The sequence below is a fragment of the Saimiri boliviensis genome, chromosome 9, assembly GCF_048565385.1.
Source record: "Saimiri boliviensis isolate mSaiBol1 chromosome 9, mSaiBol1.pri, whole genome shotgun sequence".
NCBI classification, from domain to species: domain Eukaryota; kingdom Metazoa; phylum Chordata; class Mammalia; order Primates; family Cebidae; genus Saimiri; species Saimiri boliviensis.
Window position 1 is genome coordinate 42,479,379 of NC_133457.1, and position 24,422 is coordinate 42,503,800.

The 24,422-nt window shown below is 39.6% G+C and overlaps 1 protein-coding gene across 5 annotated transcripts in view; it reads right to left on the reverse strand.

Annotated features, from left to right (window-relative positions):
- The window catches only part of NEK10 (NIMA related kinase 10), a 237,027-nt gene that overhangs the window by 156,590 nt on the left and 56,015 nt on the right, over nt 1-24,422 (reverse strand). For all 5 annotated transcript variants that reach the window (XM_074405757.1, XM_074405756.1, XM_039480208.2 and 2 more), the window contains 10 exons: nt 22,971-23,012; nt 20,433-20,511; nt 18,953-19,020; nt 16,898-16,977; nt 15,861-15,947; nt 12,677-12,901; nt 9,549-9,688; nt 4,772-4,833; nt 2,700-2,777; nt 828-892 (listed from right to left, as the gene is read on the reverse strand). In XM_074405757.1, coding sequence (XP_074261858.1) covers nt 828-892; nt 2,700-2,777; nt 4,772-4,833; nt 9,549-9,688; nt 12,677-12,901; nt 15,861-15,947; nt 16,898-16,977; nt 18,953-19,020; nt 20,433-20,511; nt 22,971-23,012 — 926 coding nt within the window. The remainder of the gene's footprint in view (nt 1-827; nt 893-2,699; nt 2,778-4,771; nt 4,834-9,548; nt 9,689-12,676; nt 12,902-15,860; nt 15,948-16,897; nt 16,978-18,952; nt 19,021-20,432; nt 20,512-22,970; nt 23,013-24,422) is intronic.

The following is a 24,422-nucleotide window of genomic DNA, read 5'->3' on the forward strand; positions in this document are numbered from 1 at the left end:
CTTTTGGTCAGGCTCAGCAACACAGTAACTTGACCCCAGAACATCCAGCCTCCCCTTCAAAGGAGCTCCTACACTGTCAAAGACACACAGAAAAGTAGTATGTTTCCCCTTTGATTAAAAAGAAAAATTACCGGCCGGGCGCGGTGGCTCAAGCCTGTAATCCCAGCACTTTGGGAGGCCGAGGCGGGTGGATCACGAGGTCAAGAGATCGAGACCATCCTGGTCAACATGGTGAAACCCCGTCTCTACTAAAAAAATACAAAAATTAGCTGGGCATGGTGGTGCACGCCTGTAGTCCCAGCTACTAGGGAGGCTGAGGCAGGAGAATTGCTTGAACCCAGGGGGCGGAGGTTGCGGTAAGCTGAGATCGTGCCATTGCACTCCAGCCTGGGTAACAAGAGCGAAACCCCGTCTCAAAAATAAAAAAAAAATTTAAAAAAAAAAAAAAAAAAGAAAAATTACCAAATAGACTTTCAAATTTCTAACTGGACAAAAACAAGCTGATATTTTAATGTCATCCTTTTAAAATGTTAATATCTTTAATTACCAAAAAGAAAACTAAAATCATAGTAGTCACATGTAATTAAGGAGAGTTGTATTGACGTAGTGATTTATGCTCTTTCATCATCGTTCTGTTAATAGTCAGTGTGGCCGGATACAGAATCACTACAGTAGCTCACTTACATCAGTGAAATAAGAAATCTGAAGACACACGGTTTGCATACTGCTGCATTATTTTCCTTCTGTCACATCTAAACCAAGTAAGTGAAAACGGTTCTATCTAACGAGCTCCTAAATCTAATGATCACTTTTATTTCTCTTCATACCTTTTAAAGAGTGGTCTGTTTCTTTCCATACTGAAGAGAAACCTCAAGGCTCTGAAAGCGTAACACTAGAAAATAAAAGGATATGTGATTCTTAAATGGTAGCTCAACAAATTAAAACATTTTCAGGAAAGAATTAACAGGAAGTAAACATTAACATGACTTTACTGTACGTGGCTGGCCCAAGTTGGAGCCAAAGCTTGTAAGTGAAAACAAAGAGCACCAACACCTGGGGCAATTCCCGTATTTAAAAAGTGTTTATGTTGTAGAATGCTAAGAATATTGGCCTTGCTTCACGTCACTAATTTCTTTCTAGAAAGTACAAAATGAGTACAGAGACGAGAAATAAATTCCAATGCTAAGAAAACCAAAGGTCTAAAGATTTCCAGGAGCTCAAGGTTTATTTTGTTTCTAGCCTGCTATGTATACCTCAATATTTATATGGTTTCTGTGAGAAAATAAACACTAGAAATGATTACATGTAAAAATAGCCACAGGCACACTGGACTCAAACTTGACAAATTGGTCCCTTGAGTAAAGAGTCTTAAGCTTTCCCCAAATAGAACAATCTGCAGTAACTCCCTAGAACGCTCAGAAAGAGGCCTGTGAGTCTTTAGCTAGGAAAAATAAACATCTGACATTTTGCAATACTGAAGAAAAAAGAGTGTGCCCAGCCTGCAGCTGTGCCTGCACAATAGGCCACCGTTGGAGTGATCAGGGTCTGCTGAATCAAATCTGGGATCGTTTCCCAAAATCAGTGCTCTGAATACAGAAGGGTCCCAAACAAAATTGCCCAGAGAGATGAGGCTGATAACAGAATGACATGAAGGAGCCAGGTGAGAGGAACTGAGAGCATGCAAACTCCTCAAAAGCTCTTCAACTGGAATTAAAAAAAAAAAAAAAAAAAATTCCTCCTGGCTTAACAAAATGTATCTGCAGGAGGAATGTGTCTTTATCTGTTTACCAGCACAGCAGCACACAGCAGCATTCATCTGTGATGCACTGAAGAAATCAAGTCCCGTGCCTGCACCTTCTCATGGGTAGCTCTCCAAAAACCCCTGCCCGCCAGCACAGACACACCCCCAAAGAATTTGCTAGGTCTGGCCATCATTTCGGAGGATAACTCTTCAACCAGATTGGAGACAAAGATTGTTTTTTCTTGCTTTTCGAAATGACTTGGGGAAAGAGATGAGCTGCAACTATGGTAAAGGCTTACTTTAAATCAGATTTTGACATTAGGGACCCTGCCTGCCCCCCGTCCCCACCCTGCCGATACCCACTCCTCAAAAATGAACATAGAACCCTGCAACTGTTCCCCTTTCTTACATGGGAGGCCTCATCTCCGGGAGCACTGCCTCCCGCAACCATACACCCCAGCCCCACTGAGCAGCTAACCCTTTCCTCAGTACACTCCAAGCTCACAGTTTTCACACCTGGTGCATGCTGTTCTCTCTCCATGGAATGCCCTTCCACCCTGCAGCAGATGCCCTTGGTGCCCCACCCAATACCCCCTTATCCACTTGGCAAGCCCCTTCTCACCCATCGAGATCCATGATGGCAAATAATTTTCCCTGTTATTATATTCTGATACATAAGAAATGCATTTTTTTAAAAACAGAACTTATTGATAAGCAAAGAAACACATAAATAAATCACCTAATTTTCCCATGGGCACCGAGAAACCACTGTTAAGTCTTCTGCATTGTTTTAACATTATTTGGTTCCATGCCAATCCCCCTCACCAGATACTTTTCCCTCGTAGTCAGTACAGAGACCTGCACTAACCTAGAAATTCTAAAAAATCATAGATCATTTTACCAAAGGTACCCCAGATCTCAATAACTTGATATTGCTGGATATAGATATGATTATTACCTGTAAGAGATGAGTTTTTGCTGCGTTCTTTTGTTTATTTGGTAAAATTAATTTCGCTATTGTATATACACCATTTTCCTGAAAGAATAAAGGGCCATATTATGAGTAGTGATACACAAGCATAAAGAGAAATTAATATTAAATAAGAAATGTTAGTATAACTTTGGGCCTTGAAGTAAACATTACAGGACAATATTTAAAATGTCAATGTAACCCTTTTTTTTTTTTTTTTTTTTGAGACAGAGTCTCATTCTGTCACCAGGCCAGAGTGCAGTGGCACAATCTTAGCTCACTGCAACGTCCACTTCCCAAGTTCAAGCAATCCTCCTGCCTCAGCCTCCCAAGTAGATGGGACTACAGGTGTGCACTACCAGACCCAACTAATCTTTGTATTTTTAGTAAAGACGGAGTTTCACTATGTTGGCCAGGATGGTCTCGATCTCTTGACCTTGTGATCTGCCCACCTCAGCTTCCCAAAGTGCTGATATTACCGGTGTGAGCCACAATGCCCAGCCCACATAATACTTTTAAACACCAAAGAGTGCAACCACAATCTTAAAATTTCAACTGTCTGTGGAGAGTCAAGATTATTATAAAGTATATAAGGGTAAAGTGATTCAAATGCCTTAAAAACAAAGAATGAGAGATTAAAAAGGGACAGAGTAAAGGTATCCCAATATCTTGACATCTTTCTAGGTTTTTTTAATTGAAATATACATGTGAAGGAATAAACAAAAAATATTACCCTACAGCTACCTTTCTATTATCTAGTAAATATATAATTTACTGACCTTTACTGTTCAGGCATTCATATTATAACTGCAAAGAGCTTTGTTTGCCTTTTGCATCTAATCTCTGTAGCAACTCCATAAATTAGTCTATAATTTTCCTGTTTTATACATGAGAAAACCAATACTTAGAGTGCATACATCATTTTTTCAGAAGCCAAGCCAGCAAGGAATAATTCCAGGAATTGAACCTCAATCTGGCCAGCTCCAAATGCCCTGCTCTCTCAGCCCCCTGATCTGCTGAGTTTCTCTTATGTCCTAATTTAATCATTGATGACCTGATCCCTTTCTGACATTGATGTATTTTGAAGTTGGATGTGTACTGACACACCCAAAAAGATGTTCTCTGTAAAATTCAGTAGGGAGGAGGTAACTTTTGCAATAGACACCCATACAAGGGTGGTTCATATAAGTGTGTATTTATTTATATAGATCTATTTATAGATATTTATATAGATCTATATAAATGTATATATAGTTATGTGTATATATACATACACACACAAACATGTATATATAGCTGTATATATAGTAGATTAATTAATGGATTATAACTTGAAAAATCAGTTTCCTGGCAATAATTATTTTGTTTGCTGTGTCTCAATCTTCATCTCTAACTTAGTAACCTGATGCATAGTCTTAATCAACATGACTGCTGTCCTTACCTTATGGTACTCTATATGCCTAGAATTAAAGCAATTCAGAGTGTCCTTTTTAGAAAGATAAAATAAAAAGGACTGTACATAACATAAGGAAGAAACATCAATTAACCACATATCAGTTTTTTTGCAGTCAAGTGAATTACAGAAGGAAGGACAAGAATATAAAGTGGAACTCTATTCATTAAATAAGAAATGTTGGGGCCGGGCATGGTGGCTCATGCCTGTAATCCCAGCACTTTGGGAGGCTGAGGCGGGTGGATCATGAGGTCAAGAGATTGAGACCATCCTGGTCAACATGGTGAAACTCCGTCTCTACTAAAAATACAAAAATTAGCTGGGCATGGTGGTGCGTGCCTGTAATCCCAACTACTCGGGAGGCTAAGGCAGGAGAATTGCTTGAACCCAGGAGGCGGAGGTTGTGGTGAGCCGAGATCGCGCCATTGCACTCCAGCCTGGGTAACAAGAGCGAAACTCCGTCTCAAAAAAAAAAAAAAAAGTTAAAATATTTTTAAAATCACATCATGGAATCCAAAAACCTTTGTTTTGGGTTATAGACTGCACCTCAAGGTGAGCTGATTGTGAGTGGTTATGGAGACCTGACCTGGGGCAGGAGTGCTCTCACCTGAACCACCTGGTGGGCATTGGTGTCGTTGAGTACCAGCTCAGTGAGGGCAGCACAACAGGCTGGAATGAAAACAATCAAATGCAGTGTGCGTCATTACAATAAATACACTTTCACATAAATACTCTTACTCCACGTGGTATTTTTACTATTTTGCTACTTTCATTAGCAAAGTAACTCCTTAAGAAATACTAATTTTCCTTCTGGCATAGCTCTGGAGAAAGAGAAGCTGACTTGTAATGGCTTCTGATTCTCCTCTCCATGTAATTCATGTGCACGTCTATTCCACAGCAACCATTTATTAAGCGCTTACTGTGTACCAGGGGCAAGTACTGCATCTGTCCATTTCATTGTAATCCCCAGTGCCCAACACGTGCCTGGCACTTAGCTGGTCCTCAACAAATATATCTATAATGATTGATAAATAAAAGAATACTTTAAATATATTATCCAACTCAATCCTTATAATAAGAGTATGCACTGTGATTACCAGTTTTACTGGTGAGAAAACAGGTTCAGAGAGTTATTAGACTCGGCCACAAAACCGGTAAGTGGAAATGACCAGGAGTGCAGCCCCAGTGTGCCAGATGTTAAATCCCCAGTCTTGAGGGCAGCACTTTTGCCTCTGACAGCCACTGTGGCAGCATTTTGTGGCATTTTGCACCAAGATAATTGTGCTCTCAGAGGTATGCCAGACTCTATAGCACAGAGCACCTATAAAGGATAATTCCATTTTAGTGTGTGAAAGATTTTACATATATTCTCCTATAATTCTCACAAGGACCTTCTATCACTGATACCATGATTATCATCACCATTTTATATAAGCAAAACTGAAGCTTGGAAAACTTAAGGAACTTGCCCAAGGCCACATAGTCATCAATGAGAATGGAGCCAAAATTCAGACCCTACTCTTAGCCCTTGAGGTTTTTAATTTTTATTTTTCCATTTTTATTTAGGTATTGATATGGTTTGGCTGTGTCCCCACCCAAATCTCATCATGAGCTGTAATTCCCAAAATTCTCATGTGTCACGGCAGGAACCGGGTGGGAAGTGATTGAATTATGGGGGCGGGTCTTTCCTGCACTGTTCTCATGATAGTGAATGAGTCTCAGAAGATCCGATGATTTTTAAAATGGGAGTTTCCCTGCACAAGCTCTCTCTTCATCTGCCACTATCCACATAAGATGTGACTTGCTCCTCCTTGCCTTCCACTATGATTGTGAGGCTTCCCCAATCATGTGAAACTATAAGTTCATTAAACCTCTTTCTTTTATAAATTGCCCAGTGTCAGTTATGTCTTTATCAGCAGCATGAAAATGGACTAATGCAGTAAATTGGTACCAGTAGGGTGGGGATTTGATGAAAAGATAACCGAAAATGTGGAAGCAACTTTGGAACTGGGTAACAGGCAGAGGTTGGAACAGTTTGGAGGGCTTACAATAACAGGAAAATGGGGGAAAGTTTGGAACTCTTGAGAGACCTGTTGAATGGCTTTGACCAAAATGCTGACAGTGATATGGACAATGAAATCCAGGCTGAGGTGGTCTCAGATGGAGATGAGGAAATTGTTGGGAATTGAAGCAAAGGTAACTCTTGTTACATTTTAGCAAAGAGACTGGTAGTGTTTTAACCCTGCCCTAGAGACTTGTGGAACTCTGAACTTGAGAGAGATGATTTAGAGTATCTGGCAGAAGAAATTTCTAAGCAGCAAAGCATTCAAGATGTGACTTCAATGCTGTTAAATGCATTGAGTTTTAAAAAGGAAACAGCATAAAAGTTTTGAAAATTTGCAGTCTGACAATGCAATAGAAAAGAAAATTCCATTTTCTGAGGAGAAATTCAAGCCAGCTGCAGAAATTTGCATAAGTAATGAGGAGCCAAATGTTAATCCCCAAAACAATAAGGAAAATGTCTCCATGGCATGTCAGAGACCTTTGCAGCTCTCCCTCCCATCACAGGCCTGGAGGTTTAGGAAGAAAAAATGGTTTCATGGACCAGATCCAGGGTACCATGCTGTGTGCAGTCTAGCGACTTGGTCTCTGGCATCCCAGCCACTCCAGTCATGACCAAAAGGGGCCTAGGTACAGCTCAAGCTGTTGCTTTAGTGAGTGGAAGCCCCAAGCCTTGGCAGCTTCCATGTGGTGTTGAACCTGAGGATACACAGAAGTCAAGAATTGGGGTTTGGGAACTTCTGCCTAGATTTCAGAGGCTGTATGGCAATGCCTGGACGCCCAGGTAGAAGTTTACTACAGGGGCGGGGCTCTTACGGAGAGCCTCTGCTAGGACAGTTCAGAAGAGAAATGTGGGGTCAGAGGCCCCACAAAGAGTCCCTTCTGGGGCACATGCTAGTGGAGCTGTAAGAAGAGGGCCATCTTCCTCCAGACCCTGGAATGGTAGATCCACTGACAATGTGCACTGTATGACTGGAAAAGCAACAGACACTCAATACCAACCATGAAAGCAGCTGAGTGGGAGGCTGTACCCTGCATAGCCTCAGGGCAGAGCTGCCCAAGATCATGGGAACCCACTTACAGTATCAACATGACCCGGATGCAAGACATGGAGTCAAAGGAGATCATTTTGGAACTTTAAGATTTGACTGGCCTGCTTGATTTTGGACTTGCATGGGGCCTGTAGTCCCTTTGTTTTTGCCAACATCTCCCATTTGGAACTGGTGTATTTACCAAATATCCGTACCCCATTGTACCTAGGAAGTAACTAACTTGCTTTTGCTTTTACAGGGTCACAGGCAAAATGGACTTGCTTTGTCTCAGATGAGACTTTGGACTGTGGACTTTTGAGTTAATGCTGAAATGAGTTAAGATTTTGGGGAACTGTTGGGAAGGCATGATTGGTTTTGAAATAATGGGAGAACATAAGATTTGGGAGGGGCTGGGGCCAAAATGATATGGTTTGGCTGTGTCCCCACCCAAATCTCATCTTGAATTGTAACTTCCACAATTTTTAGGTGTTGTGGGAGGAATCCAATGGGAAGTGATTGAATTATGGGGGTAGGTCTTTCCTGCGCTGTTCTCAGGATAGTGAATGCGTCTCATGAGATCTGATGGTTTTAAAAATAGGAGTTTCAGGCCTGGCATGGTGGTTTATGCCTATAATCCCAGCACTATGGGAGGCTGAAGCAGGCAAATCACCTGAGTTTGAGAACAGCCTGACCAACATGGAGAAACCCTGTCTCTACCAAAAATACAGAATTAGCTGGGTGTGGTGGCACATGCCTGTAATCCCAGCTACTCGGGAGGCTGAGGCAGCAGAACCGCTTGAACTCAGGAGGTGGAAGTTGTGGGGAGCTGAGATCATGCCATTGCACTCCAGCCTAGACAACAACAGTGAAACTCCATCTCAAAAAAAAAAAAATTGGGAGTTTTTCTGCACAAGCTCTCTCTTGCCTGCCATCATCGACGTAAGATGTGACTTGCTTCTCCTTGCCTTCCACCATGAATGTGAGGCCTCCCCAGCCAAGGGGAACTGTAAGTCCATGAAATCTCTTTCTTTTGTAAATTGCCTCCCTGTCTTGGGTATGTTTTTAGTAGCAGCATGAAAATAGACTAATATGGTTATAGAATAGGCTATATAATGTAAACACATCTTAAGTGTACAGCTCAATGAGATACTACATATCTATGTATCCTGCAACCATCCTCCACCCAGAGGAATGTGTAGGCTATATTTCCAATTCTCAAAGGCTCCTTGTGCCTCTTCTCAGGCATTCACTTGCCTACAATTCCACATCTAAGTAACTACTCTTCTGAATTCTATTACCATCAACCTCAGCCACTCTTTGAATGATTGCTAGAAACACTAAGAGCTCTGAGATTCAGCTAGATGAGACTTCTGGGGAGTCTTCAAACAATAAACCCCAGCACAAGCCCTTGTACTGAGACAGAGGCCTTTCAGAGTAAGCAGAAATGGCACTTTGAAGAGGGAATCCTATGTCTTTGTTTTCACACATCTGTGTAGAAATAACTTCTGCATTCTTCAAGAGAAAAGAGTAGACAGCAAAGAAAGCTTGCCTTCTCCCACTCCCTCATCCCTTATTCCCTCTCCCTCCACATCTGCTCTTTCCCCTTAGAGTCCCCCATCTCCTGCTGGCCCACACCTCACCTCTCTGCTCCCTTTCTGTGGGCTGCTCTAGGGCACCCAGCTTGGCCAATAGCACTCAGACTGCACTGTAGCTCCACTGGTCCCAAAGGTCGGGTGCCCCCAGGCAGGGCACAAACTGCATGATGGCTCAAGGTAGCCCTGCCAAAAAGTGTTGATGCATTACTGCTCCTGCTTGCATGTGAAAATCCTAGACAGGGAAGTGTCTTTCAGCTTTCTCTTTGGAGCTCAAGAAGCATGAGGAAGGTACTCTCTTGCACCTGGTGACACAGGTGTGTGCACCGTAGATTCCCTCTTGTGTAGGGTGCCCTGGGATCAAGAAAATTCTAGAAAGCACGACTCTAGCCACAGAACAAGCTCCATCCTCTAATCCAGCTTCCCTCATAATAAAGCTAATGTTTTGTCTCCTTAGCTCTGACTTCTGTTCATCTCTTGCTGGGTTCAGAACATAGAAGACAAAGGAACGTTTGTTGTATCATTAAATCTGCAAGTCCAACACTGGCACCAAGAAGTTTCTGGCATCCATGTGGATTTCACTTTCCATTTTTGTAAACTTATAAATTGGGCCTACTTAACACTATTACACTAATTTATGTTAGTGAATAATAATACAACATAATAAATTATAGCATATCAAATAATAAAACATAAGTACCTGCTTGAAGAGAGAAAGTATTTTCTTGTATTTCCCTAGGGCTCAAGTCGTCTGATAAATGAAGCTGCTGGATTCGGCCTGCAGCATTTGCACTGGACAGGCTTCCAATGGAGGAGCGATCAGAAACAAAATTTCTATCTCTGAAAAAGAAAAGTGAATGCGTAGACCATTTATCAATTTCTTTCACAGTCAGTCCTTTCTGTGTCGCATTTAAGAAATCTTTGCTTCCTTCAGGTCATGAAGGTATCTTTATTGTTTCACTTTCCAATCCACCTGGAATCGATGTTTGTGTACAGTGTGTGGTAGGAGTCATTTTTTTTTTTTTTTTATGGTTGCTCAACTGATTTCTCACTATTTACTGAAAAGTGTCCTTTCCCCACTGCTCTACATAGACACCTTTGTTTTTGAATTTTCCATTTTCCTGGAGTCAATTCACCTGAATACATCTCAGTCTTGATTATTCTCAGTTTTCTTTTTCCATGAACTTCCAATCTTCCTCTATTTTAGGAAAGTCGGAAATTTTTTAGCCTTTTCATTTTACTCTCTACTTCAGGGATCTTAATTATCGACATGTTGAAAACGCATCTTCTTCTATGGGCCATATCTTTCATTTTCCAATTACTTTTATTCGTTGGTCTTTTTCTTCTGCATTATATGTGATTTTTTTTCAGGGTTACCCTACATTTTACTATTTCCATTTTTAAGGTGTTGATCTAGCTGATTCATCAGTTCTGTAGGTGTTATTCAGTCCTTGTGTTTTTTCCTAGCTCTGCAATCTTCTCCCGTTTTTGTGTCTAAAACTTGTTTCATCTTTAACTTCATTTCATAAATTCCTGCTCTGTTTAATGTTTTCGATAAAATAAAGCATTCACTTTTCTGTTTACTCAGTGGCCTTTCTTCTACAATAGATTCTTCATCTGTCTTTTGCCTGTCTCGTTCCCTTTTGTTTCACAGAGTTACCATATTTTTTTAATGTACTTATTTTTTATAGCAGCAACTCCAGCTGGATTTCTGTGTGCCCAAATGTAACATAGATGGAGTTTCCTCGACTTCCTTCTGACGTCATGTGGGTCCTCTAGTGTCCTCCCCACAACGAGCATGGGAAGGTAATGGAGCAGGGCCTAGGGACAGTCACAGGTAGAAATCTTATCTTTCAACATTATTATCTTAAAACTCAAATTGTAGGGATCTCTTCACCTGATCTAGAGTGTATATAGCCCTTTGGGAGCTGCCTTTGGGTTTGGGACGGCAGGTGAACAGGCATGAGAAAGCTTCCTGGAAACTGCCCTGAAAGCAGTGCTGTTCATACTCAAGCCACAAGACAGCCTGGCAACCTCCACCCCTAGTGCCAGCTGCAGTCAGCCCAGGGGCAGGCACAGGCTCTGAAAGGAAACTGTTTATCCAGCTGGGGTAATAAATTCTCCCAGAGCACCAGTACATATTCAACACAGAATAAGAGTTGAAACATATCATCGTCCCAGGGAAAAGTCTGCTAACATTGCACTATCCAAATGGACTGGAAAATGATACTTTAGATGTGAAAGACCTCTTCTCTTTTTTCTTTATCAAGGATAGTTAGTTCATGTTTATCTAAGACTTGTTTCATCTTTGATCTCATTTTCATAAATTCTTGAGCAAAAGAGGAAAGCTAGATTCAATTCTATATAAGAAAAAGGCAGGTTTGGAAATTCTGCTTAACTATTATAGAATTTCATTTTATCCTTAAAAAAAATAGCTTTTCTCCAAGAGGGCAACCCACCCCTGCTGTAATAGGTATGATTGTCCAATAATAAAGAATAACCATGATCATCATTACCATCGTCATCCTACAAACCCTAATAAAAAACCTTCGGCAATTGTAATTATTTTGATCAAAGGGCTGGCTTATTATGTCACAGCACTAATGAAAGATTTATAATTTATGCTATAAAGTAATTGACATTTTTATGTCACATTCATAAGGCAAGTAGACTGCCAACGGTCTATAAATTTTTTCCTTTGTTTAGGTAACGACAGATATTGTTAACAAAGAGACTATATCTCTACAATCTGTTCTTACACTTCAGAATTTTGAGAAAGCATTCAGAAGCTGAAGTTGCTTCTGAAAACGAAGTTGCTAACACAGTTCTGCAATATCACTAGAAGCATAACAAGTACAAAGTCACAAAAATATTGATTTGACAATATCTAGTTATAAGGTAATTGATAAGTCCCTTTGCTTGTACTAGAAGGAGCTTTATTTATGCACTGCAGATCAAACACACGATCCATTTCAAGCAGTCGTACTCATTTTTAACTTTGATTCGGCACCCATAGAACTGAATTATACTTTATAACAATATTAGGTAATAGAATCTTCCCTTGGATGGTACCACAAGATATTATTATTCAATACTTCAATATATTTAATTCAGAAAATACTGAAGTTAGATTGCAACATCCTTCTAGAGAACTTCAATTGGAAACTATGTTAACAAACTATCTATCCTCCATGCTCCTGACTTAGAAGGTCACTGGAATTCTACTCTTAAAAGAGAGATAATGCCACCTTAGAGGACCATAATGAAGACTAGAGAGACAAGTGAGAACTGGACTAGAGTCAGTAACATGGCAACCATTTGATTAATGATGTCATCTTTCAAAAATAACGTTTACACCCCCATTCCTTTCAAATAGGCTTTGTCTTCTCTTTATAGATAATAATATATGTGCATACACAAACATTTCAGGAAAATATTAGTAATTACTATACTTGGAATGACAAAATGCATACACTAATTCAAGGAAGAGATGACAAGAGATATGTTTTCTTTAGGTTACTGGATTTCCATTCAGCCTTCACTATATTTGCAGACTGATGGCCTTCTATATTCCCAGCACTACACTGGAGGTTGGTGATGCAAAGATAAATATATCTGGGTCCCCAAGGAATTTAAAAGATGAATGCCCCTGACCTTGATTTAGAACACACTTGTGACAAGTATAGATGACTCTGGGAAGCATGAATTACCAAAGAAACCCCAAAGCAGGAGGGAACGAAGTGAGCACACACCCATCTGCCATCTCGTCACAGAGCCCCTAGACTTCAACAAATAGAGCAAAGTAGGCCAAAGCCCACTTTGACTCACCCTTGTAAAATATGAAGAAGCTGTTTGATGCCTCCCCAAATGCGAATTTCCACGCTGGTCTCAGGGTCCTCACAAACCTGGACCAGAATCCAGACGACGCTCCAGAGCAGCTTCAGGTGGTCGGAGTGGAGCAGACTGAGGAGGACAGGTATCCCCTCGTAGAGCTTCACCTGCTCTTTCACCTGGGGCTCCGCACAGAGCAGGCGCAGCAACTCCGCTGTTAGTCTGAAAGGGGATGGGGATGGTGAGTGAGAATCACAGCATGGTGAGTTAATGACTTCACATTAAGACTAAAGCTATCATCAGTGCACAAAATATAACTCTAACATTTTGTAAGTTGTGGGTCAACATGCGTTTTCTGTAAGGAGCCAGATCAAAGCCAAACACTTTCAGATTTACAACCATACAATCTCTGTCACAACTACTCAGCTATGCTGAGATTGCATGAAAGCAGTCATAGACAACATATAAAAATAAATTCGCATCCCTATGTTACAATAAATGTTTATTTACAAAAATAAGCAGTAGAATAAACAAAAATAAGCCTGTAGGTCATAGTTTGCAGACCGCTGTTCTAAATCATAGCCTCATTGCATCATCATTGGTCCGCATTAGCCAGACCTGGTGGTGTGTGCCGGTGATCCCAGCCACTCAGGACTGAGGCAGGAGAATTGCTTGAACCCAGGAAGTGGAGGTTGCAGTGACCCAAGGTCACTTGCACTGCACTCCAGCCTGGGTGACAGAGTGAGACTCTGTTAAAAAAATAAAATAAAATAAATAAACCTACTGACCATCAAATAGATATCAAGGGAAAACAATGAGATCTGCATTGTGCTAAAGACCAAAAAAAATTTTTTTTTAAATTTTTAATCCCTATTCTAGTCTTCAGAAACTTACTATGAGATTGCAAAATAAGACATTCCTAGAAAATGTCAAAAACACCACAATGTAGAGAAGTTAAGGGCAAAGCACTCAGTTACTGTATACTCAGTACAAAGTGCATTAAATTGATGGTAAAGACCAAGGTTCAGCTATGCCATGAAACATTATGATGATAAATGTTTTATAAAAACATCCTTAGTCCGCCAGTCTCATACCCTAAACACACTCCTCCTGGATGGTGTCATTCATTCCCGTGATTTCACTCTTTCTACCTTGTCATCATGATCTCAGCCCAGACTTTGCTCCTAACCTCCAGAAGTTTTAGCCACAGGGATGTTCTACAAGTCCTCACCACACTATCCCTAAACTCAAAGTCATTGGCTTCCTCCCCAGGTCTATTCTTCACCTTATATCCCCAAACTTGACGCATGGCCCCACGATATTTTCAATTTTCCAAGCCACAAGACTGGGAGTCATCAAGACACACACTCCTCTTTTCACACTTGTCCACTGTCAATCAAGAGCTCTTAGTGTGTTCCATTTCCTGGGTGACTGCTGGGATTCTCTTGAACATCAGGCAGCTAGCTAACCCCACTGCTCCTCCCATCCGTGGAATCCTTGCTCATGCTCAAGATATAAACCCCTCTTTCACCTGCCTCTCCAATATTCTCATTCCCATACTGCTTTCTCATTCTTTCCCCTGAGCTGGTTATCTATGGCTCCTCTACCTCCCAAATTTTGTGCTCTGACGCAAGTAATAGCACATGTTCCTTGATGAATAGTATTCTTTATCTTCACAAACTTTCTACACCAAACATCCTCTTCTTGTAAGTGAATCTCAACATGTGGATCTAAACAAACACCTCCCACCTCACTCCCACACACACTGCTATCAAAGTGATCTTTCAAAAAATAAATTTGATCATGTTTAAAATTGTTCTGTGAGTTCCCACAATGTTCATGATAAAATTTACATCTTTATCTGTTTGATAAATATTTATCTGTTTGATAAATAAAGATGATAAAGATGTGAATTTTATCACAAACATCATGACCTGGATAAAGGTGTCTTGTTGCCTTATCTATAAAATATGGGAAAAATAGGGTTAGTGTGCAGCTCACATGAGTTAACATGCAAAGTGCTTAGAGCAGGTCTTGGCATGTAGAGAACACTGATCAAAGTTAGCTGCATTTTAAATTTATCATTAAGTATCTGCTCTAGTTCTCTGGCACTTTCCTTCCCATGCTCTTTATGTGCCCACCCATGCACATTCCTCTAACACAGCCAATTTCATGACTCCATGTCCAAGCGCATTCTGTTCTTTCTCTCTCTCTTCCTCTCTCTCTCTCTCTCTCTCTCTTTCTCTCTCTCTCTGCCTAGATATCTCCTCTTTCTTTCAGGAAACTTTGCATGACCCCACATTCTAATTGGGAAGTCTCTGCTCTATGTTCCTAGAGCACCGTGTGCATCTGTCTACTGTATCAGTTACAGCACTGTCTGACTCTCTCCTATGCCACACATTTATAACTTATTCATCTTTGGTTTTCAACATCTGGCACAGAGCTTAGAACCTTGTTTCTTCAGACAACCAAGTCTATAAGTATTATCTATAGTTAATGCCCTTTTACAAGAGTTTTGAAGAAGAATCCAAAAGGTTTTACCATGAGTTAAGTGTCAGGGCTTCATTGCTTGAGGTTTCTTTTTATCGATTTTGCCTCTTTAGAAAATTACTCAACTAAATATCAAATGATGTAGATTGCAACTCTGTTTAAACACAATCTAATAACTACCTGGATGGAGTAATTCTTTAGAACAATATGCAGTTCAAGTAAAAATGAATCCACTTTAGTCTAGATTTTGAGTTATTATAGCAGGTGATCACAAAACAAGTCAGTTGCTATCTTAATTTATTTTACTTGCCTTAAAGCAAATGGATTTTAGCTATCTAATCATTGATTGCAATATACAACTTGAAATTACTAAAAATAGAGCCACCTCAGAGTTTCTTTCCCTACAAAGGCAGGATATAAACAAATGCAATAAACAAAACATTAAAGATGGTATCACAAAATTTATTTTATCAGCTTCTATGACCATATCTAGAAGTAATGCAGGACTAAAAATAAATGCATATACCTCCTTGTTCTATTTTCCTTATATAGACTTAAATTGAAAATAAATGCCAAGCTGACTCACTATATTCAGTTACAAGAAAATAACATGACATAATAAAAACAATAACAAGTGTGTCTATAAAATAACAGGCACTGCATTGTCTTTTTCCCCTGTTAGCAATCCTACCTTTTAGAAAGCAAGTCATATTCATGTAAAATCATCAGCAGATTTTCTACAATGTTCAGTTCACTTATCTTCTCCCTACATTCTGGACTATAAATTGAAAAATATTAACAATTACTAAAAACAAGTTTTGCTACATCCATGTATTAGTCCTTTTTTATACTGGTATAAAGATCTGCCTGAGACTGGGTGATACATAAAGGAAAGAAGTTGAATTGACTTACTGTTCAGCATGGCTAGGGAGGGCTCAGGAAACTTACAGTCATGGCAAAAGATGGGAAGCAAGGCACCTTCTTCATGAGGCAGCAGGAAGAAGTGCCGAGCAAAGGGGGAAGAGCACCTTATAAAACCGTCACATCTCAAAACTCACTCACTATCACGAGAAGAGCAAGGATTCAGTTACCTCTACCTTGTCTCTCCCTTGACATGCAGGAATTATGGGGGTTAGAGGGATTACAATTCAAGATGAGATTTGGGTGGGGACACAAAGCCTAACCATGTAAATTCACTAATTTAATATCCTAGCTCCAATATTATCTCAGAATAAGAGATCAAAAAACAAAAGGATTCATATGCTATTCACAGAAAAGCAATGGTCCACTTATTGTCATTAAAACATTTAAAATAATCATGACATTTATAACAGGAAAGATCTTGAAATTTTTTCAAAGCCCACAAATGTTTGAAAATGTTCTGTATGTTAAAATACACAGGTAAGAATGAATTTAAAAGGTCAGAAAGCTTTAACTGCCAAAGAAATATTATGGTAATTTTAAAATTAGAAGTAACCGACGTTAGAGAAAAAGACTAAGTAAACATTTCTGCTCTGGAAATAAAAAGAAAATTTTAAACTACAATTTGTCTTTCCAATGGAAATTTTTAAATGATGCTTTCTATCCAGGACTCTTTTCAACATGTCATTTCACACTTATTTATCAAGAAATGTTATTAAGTAGTTTACAAAGTAACTGATCTGTTTTGCATCCACCTAAATTGCTATAGCAGCGGAACTGGAAAGTATATTAGAATACACTACATACCTTTCTGCTAAGCTAGCCAGAGCCAGAAGGGAACCCAATAGAACATTAGTATCTCGGGCACCAAGTAAGTTTACTAACGTCTGAAAAATGAAGTAAAATAAAGGTTACTTATATACGTACTACAAGCTTCTTTTTTCAACATTAATATTAATTGATTTCCTATTACCAGCTTCTTGAATAGCAAAATGATTCCCTCTCAAGATCCGCTTAACCTTTTTTCTTTTTTCCTTCTTTTTTTTTTTTTTTGCTTAGTTGTTTATAATGCATATGCACATACAATGAAGCACAAACTATACATATAATGTTAAAGCTGCTCTCTCTTATATTTTTTCTTAATGTTATCTACTGAAATTTTTCCATGGCATTAAATATGGCTTTATAAACACTTGTCAACATATTGTCAATATAATCAAATTGTTTATTTTATTATGGCTTTACCAGTACAATAGTGAAAAAAATATTATGGCCTATCAAGTGTTAATGCAATTTCTTTTTCATTTTTTGCAGTCAATATAAAAGTTTATTCTTAAAAAGAGTTTTATTAAACATTCAAAATATCCAGTTCTTTATAGATGGCAGAAGTCCATCCCTTCTTACTTTGGAACTCTTGAGAGTAACCTCTTGTAGCCATTCCTTGCCCGGGACAAGAAGCAAAAGACATCAAGCTACATGACCAGCCTGGTTCTCATACTTCCCTCTATGCCCATGTGCCAAAGTATTCTCTGCCCCTTCTGATCCCACCCAGGGGAGAACCAAAGATTAATGACATAAATTACAATACTGGTAGTGATCAGCCTTTGAGAACTCATCTGAGCCAGGCGTTGTGCTAGGCACTTTCCAAATTATGAAACTATTTTTTAACAAAATATTGAAATTTTATTCTTTGCCAAACTAAACAAGATACAAACACCATTGAGCATTCAATTTGCCTCTCAGATTTCTAATTAATGTTGAAAGTGCACCACTAATGCTCCCAAGCATCACCCTAAGTAACATGACTTAGCTGGAAGTGTGTATATTGCCAGTGGCTTTCCCTGAATTCTCCTTAAGACAAATTTTCTTATTCAGAAAATTCTCTACATTTTCAGAATCGGGAGTGCCCCTAAAAAGTTCCCCCCAAAATGTCCCAGGTCAGAGATGCAACCTGTGCAAAGACTGCTAAGATAATGTTTATGTTTCCAGTATGTAGATTTTTTGCCTTTATGATTCATTTTATCTTGATGAAGTTATCATTATCTTTGTTTCTCTGATCCCCTCTTTTTCTTCTTTCTCATTTTCTTCTCTCTCTGTCTTCTAATGTTTCCCAAACTTCAGTCCATTGTATATCGTTTTCACAATTTTTGCCATATTCAATTAATACCTTAATGTGAACTCAAAAAAAAATTCCAATAGTAAGCAATAATATCTGTAAAATAGATGGCTACTGAAACAAAAAATGTTGTCCTGTGTATCACCTAGAATCATCCTCTAGACCATGAGCAGTATGTGTTAACACATTTTAGGCAATCTTGCTCCCATATACACTAGAACGTGGCTTCCTGGGATATGAAACTCAACAGTTTACTGAAACTTGGCTCCACATGGTTACAATCTAAACAGTTTTGCTGTAAATATAGTCTGTTTTGACCTACAATGACAATCACATATCGTTCAAACTAATATAGCTCCACATGCCATATGGAATTTATTTATATGTATATATATGTATGTTTTGTTTATTTTTGTTGACTTATTTATAAACACACACCTAGGATGAGTTTATACATAGCCGGGGCTTTCCAAACAACATTTAAGCAATAAACCCAGTTGGTATTAAATGGCATAGAAAACAAAAAAAGAAAAGAGTTTCAGAAAACTTGTACTTATTACATCTCTATTAACTTGTAAGGCTGATAAAGAATATAAAAGGGTTAACAAAGATTCACCGTGTTAGGCCAGGCTGGCAGGTTTGTGGGTTCTAATGACACATGACTTACCCAAAAAGGGTCTGAACCTCCCCAATGTGAACTATTGTCATATGGAGCCGAAGCATTAACTCTTTCAGGGGCCACTCACCTTGTGAGCTCCACTTGTGGTGACCCATTCTCTTTGATCTTTGACTGCAGCAAGTTTTTGAAAAATATCTATAAAGGAAAGAAAGAGCGCAAAGAGGCATCTGGTGATTAAAGGGGGAGTCCCCCCGGGAGCACAGACCTGCAGCACTGATGGGCAGGCAGAGACAGGGCAAAGGGAACAGTCAGCACGAAAGGAAAAACAGACGCAGGAGCAGCATGGCTATATTTTTACCCCAGGAACTATCCCTCAAGCTCCACTGCTATTTATTATATAATATGATTATAATAATGAAATATGAAAATACCAAAAGAGGCAAACCTCTCTTTCCACTTAAAGTTGAACGAGTTCCTTTACATCATAACCAGTTCAAAGTCAAACCTATTCTTCAATGGTCCTCTCTGTGAAGATTTCAACTTATAAAGAAGAGAGGGAAGCCAGCAAATGAGATGAACCTGTAAGTTTCCTCAGCTGAGGAAAATAGTTATCCTCAAAGAAACTTCCTGGTGCCCAGGGCTTGCCACAAAGTCTTCTCTCCCTGGACATGAGGACACTGTGTGCTCCACAGGCAGATATGGAGAGCCAGTAGATTCACACAAAGAAAATGGCCTGGCATCCCACATGGCAGGACGTCTATGGCTCATCAAAGCTGGAGTGCAGGACAGAGCTTTGATGAGAAGAGCCTCCATCGAGAGAAGATGGAGTGACTAAGGAATACCTCACACTCACAGCCCAACATTTGCACATTAGCATCATCAGATAAGGTTTGTAGTTGCTATTTTTTCTTTTTCATGCTCTAGATGTTCCGATTCTATGAGGCAGTATCATTATTAGCCCAAATTTATAGGAAAAAAGAAAACTGAATAGTCTCTGACATTTTAACAGAAATAAAAGAAGGCAAAAATTGTTTGTTTGTTTGTTTGTTTTTGAGACAGAGTTTCGCTCTTGTTACCCAGGCTGGAGTGCAATGGCATGATCTCGGCTCACCGCAACCTCCACCTCCTGGGTTCAAGCAATTCTCCTGCCTCAGCCTCCTGAGTAGCTGAGATTACAGGCACATGCCACCATGCCCAGCTAATTTTTTGTATTTTTAGTAGAGACAGGGTTTCACCATGTTGACCAGGATGGTCTCGATCTCTTGACCTCGTGATCCATCCACCTTGGCCTCCCAAAGTAATGGGATTACAGGCTTGAGCCACCACACCCAGCCAGGCAAAAATAGTTTTTACCAAAATTTGCTTTTATGGAAGCCTCTCTTGCATTAAATAAATTGTGCTTTTCAAGATAAGGGCTGTAAATTAAACGTCTTCCTTCTGGATGTATGTGGCCACTGAACGTAACAATTGGCATGAATGCTCAACACCCAAGCTGTGTATGGGAACATTAATAAATTTGTAAAGTATCCTTGTTTCCTGCTGCAAACACCATGCTGCTTATTCTAGCAAGACCACAAATTGGCTGTGTCCCCGACAACAACACTTACACGTCATGTTGACCAGCTTGTCCACACTGTGCTGCTCTTCTCCGTAGCCAAGGTACTCATTGGCTACAATCTCCATGTACTGCATGAATGACCAAACCAAAAAGCCAGTCAGGACACCAAAAGCACACAAGGACCAAGAACAAGAGTGTGCAGTTCTTAAAATAAGCTGTAGGTGGCACAATAGATTCATCAAATAATACTCATGCTCCTGGGACTGACTTAACACTTAAGTGCAAAAGGTGGTTGGGTTTCTAGGTGAAGTTGAGGAAAGACCATCTAAAGACTATAAACTCTTGAAAGTCTCAAAATGACCCTTAACTAAGTAAGTTTGTGGTGTGATTTAGTAACCAAATACAAGATACATATAAGATACATAATATATAGTATATAGAACATTCACTCTTCAATGTATCTTTTTAGGGTAATTTTTTTTTTTTTTTTTTTTTTTTTTTTGAGAGGGAGTTTCACTCTTGTTACCCAAGCTGGAGTGCAATGGCATGATCTCGGCTCACTGCAACCTCCGCCTCCTGGGTTCAGGCAATTCTCCTGCCTCAGCCTCCTGAGTAGCTGGGATTACAGGCACGCGCCACCATGCCCAGCTAACTTTTTGTATTCTTAGTAGAGACGGGGTTTCACCATGTTGACCAGGATGGTCTCGATCTCTTGACCTCGTGATCCACCCGCCTTGGCCTCCCAAAGTGCTGGGATTACAGGCATGAGCCACCACGCCCAGCTTAGGGTAATTTTTTATAACACATTGCATATATTTTATTGATGTTATATTTTACAATATCTGAACATATATCTAACCAGCATACATGCATTTAGCAAGAATCAGAATAAAATGGGTACTGAGTAGTCTGATAATTCCCACTGTGGATAATTGATTATAATAAGAAACAGGCTCAGGGAAACATGTAATTTCTAATATTATAATGGAAGTTAAAATGAATAAAAAGATACTTTGCAATATAATCTTACGAAGTATTACGTTATTAAATGAGGTAAACCTCTAGTCAATTTTAAAAGGTTCTTGAAAACAAAAAATAAGCATGAATCAATTTTCTAAGAATAAGAATATAATAAAATAGATTTAATGTTAAATTGCCACAAACTTAATCTTCCATTAATTATTCAGAATGAGTTTGCAGGGCCGCAGATTTATTATGAAAATCATTCTCTCTGTACACATTACAGGTTTTAGGAGACTAGGCTGTTCCAACTCAAAAACATGATCAGAAATTTCATTTTATTCCAGCCTGGCCAAGATGATGAAACCCTGTCTCTACTAAAAATACCAAAAAAAGATCCGGGCATGGCTGCACATGCCTGTAATCCCAGCTACTTGGGAGGCTGAAACACAAGAATTGCTTGAATCCAAAAAGCAGAGGTTGCAGTAAGCTGAGATCATACCACTGCACTCCAGCCTGGGTGACAGAGTGAGACCCTGTCTCAAAAAAACAAAAACAAAAAAAAAAAAGAAAAGAAAGAAATTTCGTTTTGTGGTATTAACAAATGCAAGCCTCTGAGTTGCTCAGTAAATATATTCACTTGCTTACCCTCCCTCAGCAGTTAGAAAGGCAGAAAAATAAACAAGGTCAAGATCGTTCCTTTGTCATCTATTTAATAGTATTTTACTGAGGACAGTAATCCTTTTCTTGTGTGAAAAAGTTTTGAACACCTTTATAATCAGTTTCGTATCTTTCCAGGCCCAGTGGCACATACCTGTAATCCCAGCTACTCAGTAGGCTGAAGCAGGAGGATTGCTTAGGCCCAGCATTTTGGGACCAGCCTAAGCAACATAGTAAGATACCGTCTCAAATATATGTGTGTGTGCGTGTGTGTGTGTGTGTGTGTGTGTGTGTGTGTGTGTAATTCCTTTCCTCCCACCACATTGTATATACAATGCTAAGGGCTTGAGCCTTCCAGACACTGCCTATTACTTCTTTTTTCCTTTTATTTTTTTGAGATGGAGTTTTGCTCTTTCACCCAGGCTGGAGTGCAGTGGCACAATCTTGGCTCACTGCAACCTCCAGCCCCCCAGGTTCAAGTGATTCTCCTGCCTCAGCCTCCTGAACAGCTGGGATTGTAGGCGCCCACCACCATGCCTGGCTAATTTTTATATTTTTAGCAGAGACAGGGTTTCGCCATATTGGCCAGGCTGGTCTCAAACTCCTGACCTCAGGTGATCCACCCACTTCAGCCTCCCAAAGTGCTATGATTACAAGCATGAGCCACCATGCCTGGCCGCCTATTTCTTATTATTACTAGCTAAAGACATGTGACCTTTTATAGCACTTCCTCATTTCAACAGGCTGAGTAAAGTGAGCCCAATTAGCCAAAACGAAATGTCATGGGTTCCTCCCAGTCCTGTGAGTATCATGCCTCACACTCTCACTTATCAGTTCCATCTGTCCCTCTCTGGGGCAGACAGCATAACATAGGAAAGCCATATTCTGTCACAAACCCATTTAATTCTTGCTCAGCGTATGGCACAAAAGGAAAAGCCAGCACTGGCCACCACAAAAGGAGTCTTACCTGAGCTAGATTTTCAATCCCACCCAAGCTATGGAGTATTTCCTAATAAAATAAAAGCAACAAAACACACGTAAATGATGAGGGTGGAGGGGGAAGTATATTTCACAAGCAATTTCTTTACTAAGTTGTCATATTTATAATTACTTTGTGAAGGTCTACATTCTAATACACATACATGGAAAACTTAGGGGATGTCGTTCATACTACCTTTAAAATAAACTATTAATAAATATGATAGTTGGATTGAGATTCAGAGAATGAATCTGTGCTCAGAACTGCAGCCTGCCTATTCATTCTTCCTACCTCCTCCTGTGTCATCCTAAAATGTTAGAGTTGAGAAGAGCCATTAGACACCATTTCATTCAATATTCTCATGTTACAGATGAGGAAAACTAAGACACAGAAAGAAAACCATTTTGTGTTATAACTGATGAGCCTAGATGAGAATAGCATCACCAAACTCCAAGAACCCTCTTCTAGGTCTCTACCTAGTGTGGTCCATGAACCGGCAGCACCTGCATCACTGATCAGAAATGCAGAATCCTGTTCCCACCCCAGACCTGCTCCATCACACTCAGTTTTAACCAGATCTCCAGGTCATACACATGTACAGTACAGTTTGGGAAGCACTGCTCTAGGAGAGAAAGAGCTTCTCAAAATTATTAGGCTAATGATCTTATTGAACCCATGCTCTAAATCAATGCAAAGATAATTTTTGACAATGTCTCCTGATACAGGACATTAAATTGTGAAATGGACCAGCCTGGAGCTCTACGGATAGTAAGTGCTCTTAGGTTACCACATGGTCATTTATCTATAGGCAAACATTGTCAGGTGGCTTTAACCTGCTTAATTACATCTGTATTGACATCTCTCTCCTTACTTCACATGTACACAAGGAAGTTATTTGAAATATAAACAGGAGTCATCTTTTCAGTTCAGGGAAATGCACAGGATCCAGTACACGAGGGTGAGAGAGAACAATCCAGTTCTGCCACGAAGCCAGCGGGTGGGCAGTCTAAGAAAAGGCACAGGGGCCTTTTTCTCTTACGGCCTCCTGGGTCAAGGTTTTCGTACACTGCGTAAAGTGAACTTGGAAATACAGAACACGCTTACATCTAAATTAAATTTAAAAGAACATTCAGAACTCAATATACTTCTATGACTACCTACTAATTTGAAGCCTCATCAATGCTATTCACTCTAGAAGAGCTGTAATTAAAGAGTGAGAATATTGTACATATGATCTCTATTTATGGTAGGATATTTCATGCACATCCAAATTAAAATAACATTTAAAAACAGTTATATTTAATCAACAAACAGTTTCTTCATTCCACCTATGTAAAAACCTCGAGTTAGACTCTGAAGGAGATATAAACATGTAGATGGCAGGGGTGCCCTTTGCCGAGCTGTAAGCAAGCATAATAAGATGGGTATACAACCAGAACT